Raw genomic sequence first — 18,025 nt, 5'->3', positions numbered from 1 at the left:
TCGTCCCGTCTGTACACTGTTTCTGCAAATAATGGCCAGTGTCGCTAACCATACGGTACCCCCTAAAAATCCCCCCCGCCTTCACCGCGCATGTGTCATTTTGGAGCTGCGGTTCACTGATTATCACCTTATTTCTGCTTCAAATTGCCTCCAGTCATCATCTATCTCAGTGGCAGATATCTGAAGCATTAAGCAACAAGAAAAACAGAAGAAATACTAAGGTGATCGCCGGCCACTAGCCCTAAGCTTCACTAACAGACCCAGAATTTAGGTAAAGTTGAGGCCGCGGCCCACTCCATTTCCTAATAAAATGAATTAAAAGAATAAAAAGCATAGAACTGTACTATGCCAGTATGCTAGTCATACGAAAGGTAAGTAGGGGATTAGGAAAAATAAGTGCGTCTTAAGTCTGGACTCGAAAGTCTCCACAGAACCTGACTGTTTTATTGATGCAGGGAGATCATTCCACAGAACAGGGGCATGATAAAAGAAAGCTCTGTGACCCACAGACTTCTTATTCACCCTAGGGACACAAAGTAGTCCTGCACCCTGAGAACGCAAAGCCCGGGCCGGTACGTAGGGTTTAATTAGGTCAGCTAGGTAGGGAGGTGCCAGGCCATGAACAATTTTATAGACTACTAGCAGAACCTTAAAACCTGATCTCACAGGGACATGATGCCAGTGAAGAGACACCAAGATGGGACGAATCTTTGCTATATTTCACAGGTGGAAGAAGGCAGTCCTCGTAATATCTCTAATGTGGAGGTCAAAGGACAACATAGGATCAAAAATTACCCCAAGGTTCCTCACGTTGTCAGTGTGACGTAAGACACACGAGTCTAGGCTAATGGTCCAGTCACACGGCTATTCCTGAATGAAGGGAAAAAGTAAAAAAGTCACAATTTGTTGAGAAAAGGGGGACGAACGAGCTTTATCACCGAATAGCTTGTGAACCAAGAGTGCAAAAGGGACAAAACAGAAACAAAATGAAACCGAAGCTAACGTTGATCTCGATGGATTAAACGAGCCACAGCTGGAGCAGTGTGTGTCTGCATCTCTGAGTTCCAGGACTCTGCAGTGGGACGGAGCTCATAGAACCTGAGTCCTGGAGAAACTGCAAACAGAAGCTGTGGAGATCTGTGCGCACGTCGGTGAGTCCACCTGCTTTGGATCCTCGTCCAGAACAAAAGAGGGATCATCTCCTCCTCATCAGAATTGTCTTGCTCCAATTTAAAAAAAAAAAAGAAAAAAACTCTGGTGTGCCGTGGTCACTGCTGTATCACTGTATTACATTACTAAGCCATATATATTGATTTATAACAGAAAACTGTCAAAAGGGTGAATAAATATAAGTGTAAAGTTGATTGAATATATCAGAGCAGTAAACTGATCAGTCCGTGTGAACGCACATTGACTCGTGTGGTTATTTCCACCAGCTGCAGCTGATCCACAAAGTGAATTCTTCCTTCCAGAACAGCTCTTTATATAATCATCTGAATTATCTACCTGTTGCCACATGGACAGAAGGACTGGATTGTCATTCATACACTCATATTGTTATTGTTGTCATATTTAATAAAAAATAATAAGCACACGCAAGGGCTGCTGCTGTCGCTGACGCTGTGTTCAAGTACTGTTGGAAATTACACAACTTTTTTGTTGTTTCAAATTCAACAGTTGCTTGTGGCAGGAGCGTGGTTTTCATTTTATTTTTGGTAAAATAATTAATTGTATCCACACAAAAGATTCATTCTGGCCAATATAAGGTGCCTGAGCCCAGTGAAGCTGACCCTCCCCCCCCAGATAAAAAAATCTAAGCAAACAGTTGAGTTTGCCCTGTAATTTCCAACAGTACATGAACGCAGCAGCAACTTCAGAAACGGCTTCTGTACTGTTTGAAAACATTCAGCTGGTCAAACGAAGTCAAACTAAACACCAACGTTACAAAAACTAAGCAAACGATTTAAAAAAAACGTCAAAAACGACAGCAAAACGAAACAGAGGAATTGAGGTTTCCGGCAGCATTCGTTCAAATTTTTCAACAGTTTAAAAATCCTGACGAAGCGCCAGCTGCAAGACCGAAGCTGCGTGAAGGTTAAACGATGCCAACAAAAGTCAATGAAAGTCCAGATTTCTTGTTTCATTTGGGCTTCTTTGCCCTTTGTTAATTGCCGTGTGACTGGGCCAGAAAGGGTTAGCTGGTCAAAGTGATGCCGATGTCTCACTGGACCAAGAACCATCAATTCCGTTGATCAGAGATCCATCTCACCGTCACCAGACACAGCAGCAGTTTGAGACAAAGACTCTTCAGACTCTCTGATCCATCTCCACACAGGAGACTGTCCAGTCTCTCCATCAGGTCCTGAATGACAGAAGACACCATGAAAACTCCAGCCACCTCTGTCTCTCACTACGTGAATGTCCACACCCAGATTTCCCCACAGACCTTCATCCGCTGTTCAGCCTTGTCAAACCCCATGAGCATGTTGATGATGTCAAAGCCAGACGCTGACTTGTTCTTCTGATGAACGCCTCGAAAAAGTGCACAGAGAGTCTGGGAAAGGAAACTGACGACTCAAAATTTCATCTTACAAGCAGCATTTGGACAAACAAGAACTCGGACCTACAGGTGAGCGCACAGAGACTCGGTACCTGCAGGGCGTTGACCACTTTGATCTGGTGCTCATCTCCCAGAGCCTGGACACAGTGATGGAACAAAGAGTTGATGTTGTCCTGGATGCGCTGGACCTCCTCCCCATCTACACTCTCCAACTTGGACTCCAAATACTCCAGATTCACCTGATGCACATGGAGGAAAATGATGAGCGCTGGGTTAGATACAAGCTCATCCACCACTTTTGTTTTGTCACCGGTGGTTCACAAAATCCTTCACACACCGGTGACAAAACAAAATCCAGGGACTGTGGAACCTGGCAGAGATCTGAGATCTACTTGAACCTTCTGCCAGGTTTGAATCTAAATCTTGTGTCAGACACGATTGCTGCTCCTGAGGTGTTTCTGTACCTTCATAAGAAACAGCTCGTCCCAGAAGCGAGGATTGTTTTTGGCTGGATCGTCTTTCTAAATTGGAGAAACAGACGAGCGTTGACATGTGAATGTGCACATTTGACACAGACGTTTCTTAGTCAATACTCACCGCAAAGATCTCATCATACATCAGCACCACCTTCTCTTTTAAGGGTTTTTTGGAGGATGACGTCCTCCTCAAGAGACCTGCTTTCTTCTCCACCTGAGACATAACGAGTTCTGAAGGCGAAAAAACAAAAACAAAAACAGATCATCTGGGTTTTAAACCCACTAGGATTAAAGATCAGTCTGATAAAGTTTACACTTTTGTTAAAATGATTCATTTAAAATTGGCATAAATTTCAAATCTTACAATTTGTACAATCAGATTTTATTTTGTTTTTGCGACAGTAGACATCTTCAGAGAACACAGCTTGGACTTGGACCAGCAGATTTACCCTCACGGGGGACTAAAGCTGTCATACTGAACAAAAATAGAACACTTTTGATTTTGCTCCCATTTTTCATGAGCTGAACTCAAACATCTAAAACATTTTTCTATCTACACAAAATAAAGTTGTATGTAAAAGTTTGGGCCCCCCCTGATGATTTTCATGATTTTCCTTTATAAATCATTGTTTTTTTTTCTTTGGACCAGCAATTTCAGTTAATTATATCATAGAGCAGACAAACACAGTGATATTTGAGAAGTGAAATGAAGTTTATAGGATTTACAGAAAGTGTGCAATAATTATTTAAACAAAATTAGGCAGGTGCATAAATTTGGGCACCCCAACAGAAAAAATACATCAATATTTAGTAGATCCTCCTTTTGCAGTAATAACAGCCTCTAAATGCTTCCTATAACTTCCAATGAGAGTGTGGATTCTGGTTGAAGGTATTTTGGACCATTCTTCTTCAATCAATCAATCAATCAACTTTTTTCTTGTATAGCGCCAAATCACAACAAACAGTTGCCCCAAGGCGCTCCACATTGCAAGGCAAGGCCATACAATAATTATGAAACACAGTCTACGTCTAAAGCAACATAACCAAGGGATGGTCCAGGGTCACCCGATCCAGCCCTAACTATAAGCCTTAGCGAAAAGGAAAGTTTTAAGCCTAATCTTAAAAGTAGAGAGGGTATCTGTCTCCCTGATCTGAATTGGGAGCTGGTTCCACAGGAGAGGAGCCTGAAAGCTGAAGGCTCTGCCTCCCATTCTACTCTTACAAACCCTAGGAACTACAAGTAAGCCCGCAGTCTGAGAGCGAAGCGCTCTAATGGGGTAATATGGTACTATGAGGTCCCTAAGATAAGATGGGACCTGATTATTCAAAACCTTATAAGTAAGAAGAAGAATTTTAAATTCTATTCTAGCATTAACAGGAAGCCAATGAAGGGAGGCCAACACGGGTGAGATATGCTCTCTCCTGCTAGTCCCCGTCAGTACTCTAGCTGCAGCATTCTGAACCAACTGAAGGCTTTTTAGGGAACTTTTAGGACAACCTGATAATAATGAATTACAATAGTCCAGCCTAGAGGAAACAAATGCATGAATTAGTTTTTCAGCATCACTCTGAGACAAGACCTTTCTGATTTTAGAGATATTGCGTAAATGCAAAAAGGCAGTCCTACATATTTGTTTAATATGCGCTTTGAATGACATATCCTGATCAAAAATAACTCCAAGATTTCTCACAGTATTACTAGAGATCAGGGAAATGCCATCCAGAGTAACGATCTGGTTAGACACCATGCTTCTAAGATTTGTGGGGCCAAGTACAATAACTTCAGTTTTATCTGAGTTTAAAAGCAGGAAATTAGAGGTCATCCATGTCTTTATGTCTGTAAGACAATCCTGCAGTTTAGCTAATTGGTGCGTATCCTCTGGCTTCATGGATAGATAAAGCTGGGTATCATCTGCGTAACAATGAAAATTTAAGCAATACCGTCTAATAATACTGCCCAAGGGAAGCATGTATAAAGTGAATAAAATTGGTCCTAGCACAGAACCTTGTGGAACTCCATAATTAACTTTAGTCTGTGAAGAAGATTCCCCATTTACATGAACAAACTGTAATCTATTAGACAAATATGATTCAAACCACCGCAGCGCAATGCCTTTAATACCTATGACATGCTCTAATCTCTGTAATAAAATTTTATGGTCAACAGTATCAAAAGCAGCACTGAGGTCCAACAGAACAAGCACAGAGATAAGTCCACTGTCCGAAGCCATAAGAAGATCATTTGTAACCTTCACTAATGCTGTTTCTGTACTATGATTAATTCTAAAACCTGACTGAAACTCTTCAAATAGACCATTCCTCTGCAGGTGATCAGTTAGCTGTTTTACAACTACCCTCTCAAGAATCTTTGAGAGAAAAGGAAGGTTGGAGATTGGCCTATAATTAGCTAAGATAGCTGGGTCAAGTGATGGCTTTTTAAGTAATGGTTTAATTACTGCCACCTTAAAGGCCTGTGGTACATAACCAACTAACAAAGATAGATTGATCATATTTAAGATTGAAGCATTAAATAATGGTAGGACTTCCTTGAGCAGCCTGGCAGGAATGGGGTCTAATAAGCATGTTGATGGTTTGGATGAAGTAACTAATGAAAATAACTCAGACAGAACAATCGGAGAGAAAGAGTCTAACCAAATACCGGCATCACTGAAAGCAGCCAAAGATAACAATACATCTTTGGGATGGTTATGAGTAATTTTTTCTCTAATAGTCAAAATTTTGTTAGCAAAGAAAGTCATGAAGTCATTACTAGTTAAAGTTAATGGAATACTCAGCTCAATAGAGCTCTGACTCTTTGTCAGCCTGGCTACAGTGCTGAAAAGAAACCTGGGGTTGTTCTTATTTTCTTCAATTAGTGATGAGTAGAAAGATGTCCTAGCTTCACGAAGGGCTTTCTTATAGAGCAACAAACTCTTTTTCCAGGCTAAGTGAAGATCTTCTAAATTAGTGAGACGCCATTTCCTCTCCAACTTACGGGTTATCTGCTTTAAGCTACGAGTTTGTGAGTTATACCACGGAGTCAGACACTTCTGATTTAAAGCTCTCTTTTTCAGAGGAGCTACAGCATCCAAGTTGTCTTCAATGAGGATGTAAACTATTGACAAGATACTCTAACTCCCTTACAGAGTTTAGGTAGCTACTCTGCTCTGTGTTGGTATATGACATTAGAGAACATAAAGAAGGAATCATATCCTTAAACCTAGTTACAGCGCTTTCTGAAAGACTGCTAGTGTAATGAAACTTATTCCCCACTGCAGGGTAGTCCATCAGGGTAAATGTAAATGTTATTAAAAAATGATCAGACAAAAGGGAGTTTTCAGGGAATACTGTTAAGTCTTCTATTTCCATACCATAAGTCAGAACAAGATCTAAAATATGATTAAAGTGGTGGGTGGACTCATTTACTTTTTGAGCAAAGCCGATAGAGCTAATAATAGATTAAATGCAGTGTTGAGGCTGTCATTTCTCATCATCTGTGTGGATGTTAAATCGCCCACTATAATTATCTTGTCTGAGCTAAGCACTAAGTCAGACAAAAGGTCTGAAAATTCACAGAGAAACTCACAGTAACGACCAGGTGGACGATAGATAATAACAAATAAAATGGTTTTTGGGACTTCCAATTTGGATGGACAAGACTAAGAGACAAGCTTTCAAATGAATTAAAGCTCTGTCTAGGTTTTGATTAATTAATAAGCTGGAATGGAAGATTGCTGCTAATCCTCCGCCCCCGGCCCGTGCTACGAGCATTCTGACAGTTAGTGTGACTCGGGGTGTTGACTCATTTAAACTAACATATTCATCCTGCTGTAACCAAGTTTCTGTTAGGCAGAATAAATCAATACGTTGATCAATTATTATATCATTTACCAACAGGGACTTAGAAGAAAGAGACCTAATGTTTAATAGACCACATTTAACTGTTTAGTCTGTGGTGCAATTGAAGGTGCTATATTATTTTTTCTTTTTGAATTTTATGCTTAAATAGATTTTTGCTAGTTATTGGTGGTCTGGGAGCAGGCACCGTCTCTACGGGGATGGGGTAATAGGGGGATGGCAGGGGGAGAGAAGCTGCAGAGAGGTGTATAAGACCACAGCTCTGCCTCCTGGTCCCAACGCTAGACAGTCACAGTATGGAGGATCCCAAAAAATTGGCCAGATTTCTAGAAATGAGAGCTGCTCCCTCTAAAGTGGGATGGATGCCGTCTCTCCTAACAAGACCAGGTTTTCCCCAGAAGCTTTGCCAATTATCAATGAAGCCCACCTCATTTTTGGACACCACTCAGACAGCCAGCAATTCAAGGAGAACATGCGGCTAAACATGTCACTCCCGGTCTGATTGGGGAGGGGCCCAGAGAAAACAACAGAGTCCGACATTGTTTTGCAAAGTTACACACCGATTCAATGTTAATTTTAGTGACCTCCGATTGGCGTAACCGAGTGTCATTACTGCCGACGTGAATTACAATCTTACCAAATTTACGCTTAGCCTTAGCCAGCAATTTCAAATGTCCTTCGATGTCGCCTGCTCTGGCCCCCGGAAGACAATTGACAATGGTTGCTGGTGTCGCTAACTTCACATTTCTCAAAACAGAGTCGCCAATAACCAGAGTTTGATCCTCGGCGAGTGTATCGTCGAGTGGGGAAAAACGGTTAGAGATGTGAACGGGTTGACGGTGTACACGGGGCTTCTGTTTAGGGCTACGCTTCCTCCTCACAGTCACCCAGTCAGCCTGCCTTCCCGACTGCCCGGGATCCGCCAGGGGGGAACTAACGGCGGCTAAGCTACCTTGGTCCGCACCGACTACAGGGGCCTGGCTAGCTGTAGAATTTTCCACGGTGCGGAGCCGAGCCTCCAATTCGCCCAGCCTGGCCTCCAAAGCTACGAATAAGCTGCACTTATTACATGTACCGTTACTGCTAAAGAGGCCGAGGAATAACTAAACATTTCACACCCAGAGCAGAAAAGTACGGGAAAGACAGGAGAAGCCGCCATGCTAAAACGGCTAAGAGCTAGTAGCTACGCTAAGCTAGCGGATTCCCAAACAGGGAATCCGACACTAGACAGGCTGTGGAGCAGCACAGGTAACGCACGACAACAGTGCTAAAATAAAATAAAAATCCACTAGACAGGCTGTGGAGCAGCACAGGTAACGCACAACAACAGTGCTAAAAAATAAAATAAAAATAAAAATCCACTGGACAGGCTGTGGAGCAGCACAGGCAACGCACGACAACAGTGCTAAAACAAAATAAAAATCCACTAGACAGGCTGTGGAGCAGCACAGGTAACGCACGACAACAGTGCTAAAATAAAATAAAAATCCACTAGACAGGCTGTGGAGCAGCACAGGTAACGCACAACAACAGTGCTAAAAATAAAATAAAAATAAAAATCCACTGGACAGGCTGTGGAGCAGCACAGGCAACGCACGACAACAGTGCTAAAATAAATAAAAATCCACTAGACAGGCTGTGGAGCAGCACAGGTAACGCACGACAACAGTGCTAAAATAAAATAAAAATCCACTAGACAGGCTGTGGAGCAGCACAGGTAACGCACAACAACAGTGCTAAAAAATAAAATAAAAATAAAAATCCACTGGACAGGCTGTGGAGCAGCACAGGCAACGCACGACAACAGTGCTAAAACAAAATAAAAATCCACTAGACAGGCTGTGGAGCAGCACAGGTAACGCACGACAACAGTGCTAAAATAAAATAAAAATCCACTAGACAGGCTGTGGAGCAGCACAGGTAACGCACAACAACAGTGCTAAAAATAAAAAAAAAATAAAAATCCACCGGACAGGCTGTGGAGCAGCACAGGCAACGCACGACAACAGTGCTAAAACAAAATAAAAATCCACTAGACAGGCTGTGGAGCAGCACAGGTAACGCACGACAACAGTGCTAAAACAAAATAGAATCCACTAGACAGGCTGTGGAGCAGCACAGGTAACGCACAACAACAGTGGCTAAAACAAAATAAAATCCACTAGACAGGCTGGGAGCAGCACAGGTAACGCACAACAACAGTGCTAAACAAAATAAAAATCCACTAGACAGGCTGTGGAGCAGCACAGGTAACGCACGACAACAGTGCTAAAACAAATAAAAATCCACTAGACAGGCTGTGGAGCAGCACAGGTAACGCACAACAACAGTGCTAAAACAAAATAAAAATCCACTGGACAGGCTGTGGAGCAGCACAGGTAACGCACAACAACAGTGCTAAAAAATAAAACAAAATAAAAATCCACTGGACAGGCTGTGGAGCAGCACAGGCAACGCACGACAACAGTGCTAAAACAAAATAAAAATCCACTAGACAGGCTGTGGAGCAGCACAGGTAACGCACGACAACAGCGCTAATAAAAATCCACTGGACAGGCTGTGGAGCAGCACAGGTAACGCACGACAACAGCGCCCAAAAAAATAAAATCAAAATCAAAATCACTGGACAGGCTGTGGAGCAGGCACAGGTAACGCACGACAACAGTGGTAAAAAATAAATAAAAATCCACTGGACAGGCTGTGGAGCAGCACAGGTAACGCACGACAACAGTGCTAAAAAATAAAATAAAAATCCACTGGACAGGCTGTGAGGCAGCACAGGTAACGCACGACAACAGTGCTAAAATAAATAAATAAAATAAAATAATAAATAAAAATCCACTGGACAGGGCTGCGGAGCAGCACAGGTAACACACGACAACAGTGGTAAAAAATAAAATAAAAATCCACTAGACAGGCTGTGGAGCAGCACAGGTAACACACGACAACAGTGCCAAAAAAAATAAAATCAAAATCAAAATCCACTGGACCGGCTGTGGAGCAGCACAGGCAACGCACGACAACAGGCTAAAACAAAATAAAAATCCACTAGACAGGCTGTGGAGCAGCACAGGTAACGCACGACAACAGTGCTAAAATAAAATAAAAATCCACTAGACAGGCTGTGGAGCAGCACAGGTAACGCACAACAACAGTGATAAAAAATAAAATAAAATAAAATAAAAATCCACTGGACAGGCTGTGGAGCAGCACAGGTAACGCACAACAACAGTGCTAAAAAATAAAATAAAATAAAAAGAAAAATCACTGGACAGGCTGTGGAGCAGCACAGGCAACGCACGACAACAGTGCTAAAACAAAATAAAAATCCACTAGACAGGCTGTGGAGCAGCACAGGTAACGCACGACAACAGCGCTAAATAAAATCCACTGGACAGGCTGTGGAGCAGCACAGGTAACGCACGACAACAGCGCCCACAAAAATAAAAAAAAAATCAAAATCCACTGGACAGGCTGTGGAGCAGCACAGGTAACGCACGACAACAGTGGTAAAAAATAAAATAAAAATCCACTGGACAGGCTGTGGAGCAGCACAGGTAACGCACGACAACAGTGCTAAAAATAAAATAAAAATCCACTGGACAGGCTGTGGAGCAGCACAGGTAACGCACGACAACAGTGCTAAAAAAAAAAAAAACAAAATAAAAAAAAAAAAAATAAAATAAAATCCACTGGACAGGCTGCGGAGCAGCACAGGTAACACACGACAACAGTGGTAAAAAATAAAATAAAACCACTGGACAGGCTGTGGAGCAGCACAGGTAACACACGACAACAGTGCCAAAAAACAAAACAAAAATCCACTGAACAGGCTGTGGAGCAGCACAGGTAACACACGACACAGTGGTAAAAAATAAAATAAAAATCCACTGGACAGGCTGTGGAACAGCACAGGTAACGCACGACAACAGTGCTAAAAAATAAAATAAAAATCCACTGAACAGGCTGTGGAGCAGCACAGGTAACACACGACAACAGTGCTAAAAATAAAATAAAATCCACTGGACAGGCTGTGGAGCAGCACAGGTAACCCACGACAACAGTGGTAAAAAATAAAATAAAAATCCACTGACAGGCTGTGGAGCAGCACAGGCAACGCACGACAACAGCGCCAAAAATAAATAAAAATCCACTGAACAGGCTGTGGAGCAGCACAGGTAACGCACGACAACAGTGCTAAAAATAAAATAAAAATCCACTGGACAGGCTGTGGAGCAGCACAGGTAACGCACGACAACAGTGCTAAAATAAAATAAAAATCCACTAGGCAGGCTGTGGAGCAGCACGACAACAGTGCTAAAAAATAAAATAAAAATAAAAACGAAAGCGTTAGCAAGCTAGTTAGCTTGCCAACGCTGATGAAGGTTAGCTGATAAAAGAGCTCCGTCGCGATGCTTCGACCGTTAGAGGTCGTCTTTAGGCGTTGGAGCACGGTGAAAAAGTAAAAAAAAGTAAAAAAGTCTTGAAAAAGACTGTTAATTCAAAGAACTCAAACAGCTCAGTTCAAACAGCTAACAGATACAGCAGAACACCGCTGTGCTCCGGAACCCTTTATAAAACATCTCAGGTTTGTTGGTTTGCGAGCATGAACAGCCCACTTAAAATTACACCACAGATTTTCAATAATATTCAGATCTGTGGACTGAGTTGTGGACTGCCTGAGGACTGAGAACGTTGTACTTGTTCCTCTGCATGAATGCCTTAGTAGATTTGAGCAGTGTTTAGGGTCGTGTCTTGTTGAAAGGTCCAGCCCCGGCGCACCTTCAACTTTGTCACTGATTCATGAACATTGTTCTCAAGAAGCTGCTAACATTGACAGGAATCCATGTGACCCTCAACTTTAACAAGATTCCCAGTACCTGCACTGGCCACACAGCCCCACAGCATGATGGAACCACCTCCAAATTTACTGTAGGTAGAAAGTGTTTTCTTGGAATGCTGTGTTCTTTTTCAGCCATGAATACCGCCCCTTGTTATGTCCAAATAACTCAATTTAGTTTCATCAGTCCACAGCACCTTATTCCAAAATGAAGCTGGCTTGTCCAAATGTGCTTTAGCATACCTCAAGCAACTCTGTTTGTGGCGTGTATGCAGAAAAGGCTTTCTCTGCATTACAGCATCATACAGCATCTCTTTTTGCAAAGTGCGCTGTATAGTTGAACAATGCACAGAGACACTATCTGCAGCAAGATCATGCTGTAGGTCTTTGGAGCAGGTCTGTGGGTTGACTATGTTCTCACCATCCTACACTTCAGTTTATCTGAGATTTTTCTTGCCCTGCCACTTCAGGCCTTAACTAGTACTTGGCTGTGGTCTTCCATTTCCTCACTATGTTCCTCACAGTGGAAACTGACAGCTGAAATCTCTGAGATAGCTTTTGTATCCTTCCCCTAAACCATGATGTTGAACATCTTGTTTCAGGTCATTTGAGAGTTGTTTAGAGGCTCCCATGTTGCCACTCATTAGAAGAGATGCAAAGAGGGGAAACATTTGCAAATGTCCATCTTAAATACCCTTTCTGATGATTGGATTCACCTGTGTAAGGAGGTCAAGGGTCAATGAGCTTACCAAACCAATTTTGTGTTCCAATAATTAGTGCTAAATGTATCCAAATCAATAAAATGACAAGGGTGCCCAAATTTATGCACCTGCCCAATTTTGTTTAAAGAATTAGAAATTTATAAAGGCAAATCATGAAAATTATCAGGGGTGCCCAAACCTTTGCAAACAACTGTACCTATTTCTCTCAAATACTGTTGGCAAATCTGTCTAAATCTGTGCTAGTAAGCACTGCTCCTTTGCTGAGCTAATCCATCCCACCTCACAGGTGTGACATATCAAGATGCTGATTAGACAGCATGATTATTGTACAGGTGTGCCTTAGGCTGGCAACAATAAAAGGCCACTCTGAAATGCGCAGTTTTGCTTTATTGGTGGTGGGGTGGTCGTGTGCCTCTTTCAATCAGATGTGTGGTGCCATGACATGTCACGGCACCACACAACAAGAGTTGCATTTTGAAATCAGTGAGTCACATTGACTGCCAGGTTCCTCCTGTCCAGTAGTTGGTGCTGTGTACCATAAAAAGTTCTAATCCACCTTAGTAGAAGAAGAAAAATGTTTGCTTCAGATATGAACTGAACACGACGCTTGAACTATGGACTTCTAATCACACCAAACTTACATTGGTGAGTAAACGACAGTATTTTATGCCAGGAATGAGGTCCAGGTTGTTAAAAGCAGCATTTCTCCTTTAATTCAGGGGTCTTGTATACACATTTTTAAGCTAACAGACAGCAGCTGGTCCATGCTCTGTTGGCTTATTAGTGCAGCAGATAACTGAAACAATCCTTCAAATGGTGATACAAACATCAAATTCAGCACAAATACAGCTTAGACATTACACTTTAAAAAAATGACTGACCACTTGAGTTTTCAGTAGGCAGCCAGGTAGGGGTCAATTGAAGAATTACACAGGGGTCAAAATTAAAAAATGCTCCAATCTACATCACGTTACTTGTCTGATTTTAAAGATTCCTAAAAGGTATAGTTTGGACTATCTATGACTGAATGTTATGGAGTTTTGGGGTAAAAATGGCAAGAATGGTGACAAAGGTCAATTTCAGTTTGTACAGGGGTCAAAAGGTAAAGAGTTGCTTTAATTTAGGTAAAAAGTGATGCAAATTATTGGTTGAGTTAATAGGATTAATAAATGGAATAGTTTTTGACAGCACTGAATGTTTGGTCTCCAAAATATAGGTCAAACAAGGTCAATGTCCATTGGATTCTATGACATGTGACATACGAGGTCTGTCCAGAAAGTATAGGTTCTTTTTATTTTTTTCAAAAACTATATGGATTTCATTCATATGTTTTTATGTCAGACATGCTTGAACCCTCGTGCGCATGCGTGAGTTTTTCCACGCCTGTCGGTGACGTCATTCGCCTGTGAGCACTCCTTGTGGGAGGAGTCGTCCAGCCCCTCGTCGGAATTCCTTTGTCTGAGAAGTTGCTGAGAGACTGGCGCTTGTTTGATCAAAATTTTTCTAAACCTGTGAGACACATCGAAGTGGACACGGTTCGAAAAATTAAGCTGGTTTTCAGTGAAAATTTTAACAGCTGATGAGAGATTTTGAGGTGATACTGTCGCTTTAAGGACTTCCCACGGTGCGAGACGTCGCGCACCGCTCTCAGGCGCCATCGTCAGCCTGTTTCAAGCTGAAAACCTCCACATTTCAGGCTCTATTGATCCAGGACGTCGTGAGAGAACAGAGAAGTTTCAGAAGAAGTCGGTTTCAGCATTTTATCCGGATATTCCACTGTTAAAGGAGATTTTTTAATGAAAGACGTGCGGACGGGTCCGCGCGTCGGCTCGCAGCCGCCGCGACGCTCCGCCACAGGAAAAACACCTCTGTTGGAAGCCTTAAGGACAAGTTGGAACATGTCCAGCTGTTTAAACAATTTCTCATATACTCACTCCACTGAAAGCCATCAAAAGCCGCCTGGATTTTACAAATGGTTATCAAGACGGAGGTGTTTTTCCTGTGCCGCCGCACCGCACGTCTTTCATTAAAAAAATCTCCTTTAACAGTGGAATATCCAGATAAAATGCTGAAACCGACTTCTTCTGAAACTTCTCTGTTCTCTCACGACGTCCTGGATCAATAGAGCCTGAAATGTGGAGGTTTTCAGCTTGAAACAGGCTGATGATGGCGCCTGAGAGCGCTGCACGACGTCTCGCACTGTGGGAAGTCCTTAAAGCGACAGTATCACCTCAAAATCTCTCATCAGCCGTTAAAATTTTCACTGAAAACCATCTTAATTTTTCGAACCATGTCCACTTCGATGTGTCTCACAGGTTTAGAAAAAACTTTGATCAGACAAAGCGCCAGTCTCTCAGCAACTTCTCAGACAAAGGAATTCCGACGAGGGGCTGGACGACTTCTCCCACAAGGAGTGCTCACAGGCGAATGACGTCACCGACAGGCGTGGAAAAACTCACGCATGCGCACGAGGGTTCATGCATGTCTGACGTAAAAACATATGAATGAAATCCATATAGTTTTTGAAAAAAATAAAAAGGACCTATACTTTATGGACAGCCCTCGTATTATGTTACACTGTAACATGAACAAAGCATGACACATGATGCAAACTGTTACTTTTAAAACCCGATTAACTCAACCAATAATTTGCATCTTTTTTTTTTTACCAAAATTGGAGCAACTTTAACTTTTGACCCCTGTACAAACTGAAACTGACCTTTGTCACCATTCCTGCTGCTTTACCTCATAACTCCATAACATTCAGTCACAGACAGGCCAAACTATACCTTTGGGAATCTTTATGATCAGGCAAATAATGTGGTGTAGTTTTCTATATGATTGGAGCATCTTTTAACTTTTACCCCTGTGTAATTCTTCATTGACCCCTACCTGGCCGCTTACTGAAAATTCAAGTGGCTACTCAGTTTTTCAAAAGAGTAGTGTCTAAGGAGTATTTGTGCCAACTTTGGTGCTTCTTTCCAGATTTGAAGGATTCCTCTATAAATATTCTGTTATCTGCTGCACTAATTGCCCTCAAAAGTATTTTACACATGTATTTTATATGTATGTATTTTATATGTATTATATGTATGTATTTTATATGTATTTTACACATTTTAATTTGTTTATTCTATTTCAAATACATCTTTTTCCTAAAATTATCTTCCTTAACTCAAACTGAAAGCAAATCTCTACAACCTGATATAAATTAATTAAAAAATATAAAATCCAGCTTCCTGATGAAGTGGTGTAGAGGAGGATTTTCTTAAACAGAAGACCTGAAAGTTCAGCTACAATTTGACAGAAAGTACATTTGAGATGAAAGACTATATTTGATGTTTTGGTCAAAGAAACTTTTGTATTTCTTCATAACTGATGTAAGTAAAGTCCAAGACATATTCAGTGACTTGGAAATGTTCATGTTTCCATCCCCTGACTTGAAAAGTGGCATGAAACTGATTATTATTACAAGTTTGATCAAGTTTTAGAGATTTGCTTTCAGTTTGAGTAAGATAATTTTAGAAAATTTTATTTATTTTTTTGTATTTCTTGTCTTTAAAATGGCATAAACAAATGAAAATGTTTGAAATACCAAGTAATCCAATACTTTTGGAGGGCACAGTATCCTAACCTTATGATGAGTGTAAAATGAGTGTGGTATTATTACTGTTTGTTTAAGAAGGTTTTCACTTTTTCAGTTTTCACTGTTGCTGCACTTTGTGTTAAATCATAGTCATATTGTACGTCATACTGATATGACAATATTGAGATATGATAATTTGGCCATATTGTACAGCCCTACTGTCAACTAGCTGAAAACGTTGAATATTAATTTACATCTACATTAAAAAGTGGCAGGGGTTTAAGAGGGCTGTAATTAGGGGGGTCAGCTGAAAGGCAAAAAAAGAGAAAAATGCTTAAAAAGGTGAGGGGTATGGTGGGCGGAGCTCCCCAGCAGAAGCTAAAAGGTTTTGCCATGCTAATGCTCCCCTGAAGCATTTACTCAAAGTCTTAAGGACCTAAATGACATGGTGAGATGCTGTCCGCAACATATGCATATAACAATAATAATAATAATAATGGTAAATGGACTGGATTAATATAGCGCTTTTCCATCTGCATCAGATGCTCAAAGCGCTTTACAATAATGCCTCACATTCACCCCGATGCTGCCATACAAGGTGCTCACTACACACTGGGAGCAACTTGCCCATGGGCCCTTACTGATTTTCCGGTCAGGCTGGGACTTGAACCAAGGATCCTCTGGTCTCAAGCCCAACGCTTAACCACAGGACTACACCATCACCTCCCCATAATAATAATAATAAATGTAGCTCATTAAATGTGGTTTTATGTCACTTCATTGAGCTAGTTAGACACAGTTAGGAGAAATTATGTTAGCCAAAGAACTTTGATTATCTTCAGATACGATGATGTTAACGAGCACTTTTATTTTAAACAGATAAGTTATTTAAAAGCGCTATGAGGCTAACGCTAAGCTAGCACATATACCTGCCTTTAACGAGCTAACAGCAACGGTGGCACTTTTTGACGCTGTTATTGTTATTATCGTGGTAACGGAACGTCATGAGCTAAACAATGCAGTGTTGTTTGTTCTTACCTCAGTTAAAGGATAAAATCCTGAGTTGTAAATAGAGAACATGTAGCTTCTGCTAGCATATGAGGGGCGTGCTCGAAACAAGCTTCGAAACCTCCATGTAAACGAAGCAGTGTTTCGAAACGTGTATCAAAGTGCCCGGGTCACGTGGTTTGTTCAAGCAACAAGTCGTTACGCCCCCTAGTGTTTCGTGTCAGCGCCTGGGCCGGTGGTGAGGTGATTCTTCTCCCAACTCTTTCATTCCCTCTATTAGGGCCCGAGTAGGCAACGTACTACGAGGACCCTATTGTAATTGCGCTGTTTATTATTAGGGCCCGAGTAGGCAATGTCCTATGAGGACCCTATTGTAATTGCACTGTTTATTATTATTATTATTATTATTATTATTATTATTAGGGCCCGAGTAGGCAACGTCCTACGAGGACCCTATTGTAATTGCGCTGTTTATTATTATTAGGGCCCGAGTAGGCAACGTCCTACGAGGACCCTATTGTAATTGCGCTGTTTATTATTATTATTATTATTATTATTATTATTATTTATTATTATTAGGGCCCGAGTAGGCATGTCCTATGAGGACCCTATTGTAATTGCGCTGTTTAATTATTATTAGGGCCCGAGTAGGCAACATCCTACAAGGACCCTATTTTAATTGCGCTGTTATTATTATTATTATTATTATTTATTATTATTAGGGCCCGAGTAGACAACGTCCTACGAGGACCCTATTGTAATTGCGCTGTTATTATTATTATTATTATTTATTATTATTATTAGGGCCCGAGTAGGCAACGTCCTACGAGGACCCTATTGTAATTGCGCTGTTTATTATTATTAGGGCCCGAGTAGGCAACGTCCTACGAGGACCCTATTGTAATTGCGCTGTTTATTATTATTATTATTATTATTTATTATTATTAGGGCCAGAGTAGGCAACGTCCTATGAGG

The 18,025-nt window shown here is 41.4% G+C and overlaps 1 protein-coding gene across 1 annotated transcript in view; it reads right to left on the bottom strand.

The window, feature by feature from the left end:
* Window positions 1-17,218, bottom strand: part of armh3 (armadillo like helical domain containing 3) — a 55,894-nt gene extending 38,676 nt beyond the window's left edge. Inside the window, 6 exon segments of the mRNA XM_034188461.1 lie at window positions 2,270-2,362; window positions 2,447-2,554; window positions 2,653-2,799; window positions 3,025-3,081; window positions 3,158-3,267; window positions 17,081-17,218. Of these exon segments, the coding sequence (XP_034044352.1) occupies window positions 2,270-2,362; window positions 2,447-2,554; window positions 2,653-2,799; window positions 3,025-3,081; window positions 3,158-3,259 (507 nt within the window). The 5' untranslated portion in view covers window positions 3,260-3,267; window positions 17,081-17,218.
* Window positions 17,219-18,025: the final 807 nt, after the last annotated feature.

The sequence above is a fragment of the Thalassophryne amazonica genome, chromosome 15, assembly GCF_902500255.1.
Source record: "Thalassophryne amazonica chromosome 15, fThaAma1.1, whole genome shotgun sequence".
Lineage (NCBI taxonomy): Eukaryota > Metazoa > Chordata > Actinopteri > Batrachoidiformes > Batrachoididae > Thalassophryne > Thalassophryne amazonica.
This window is presented reverse-complemented; position numbering and strand designations above follow the sequence as displayed.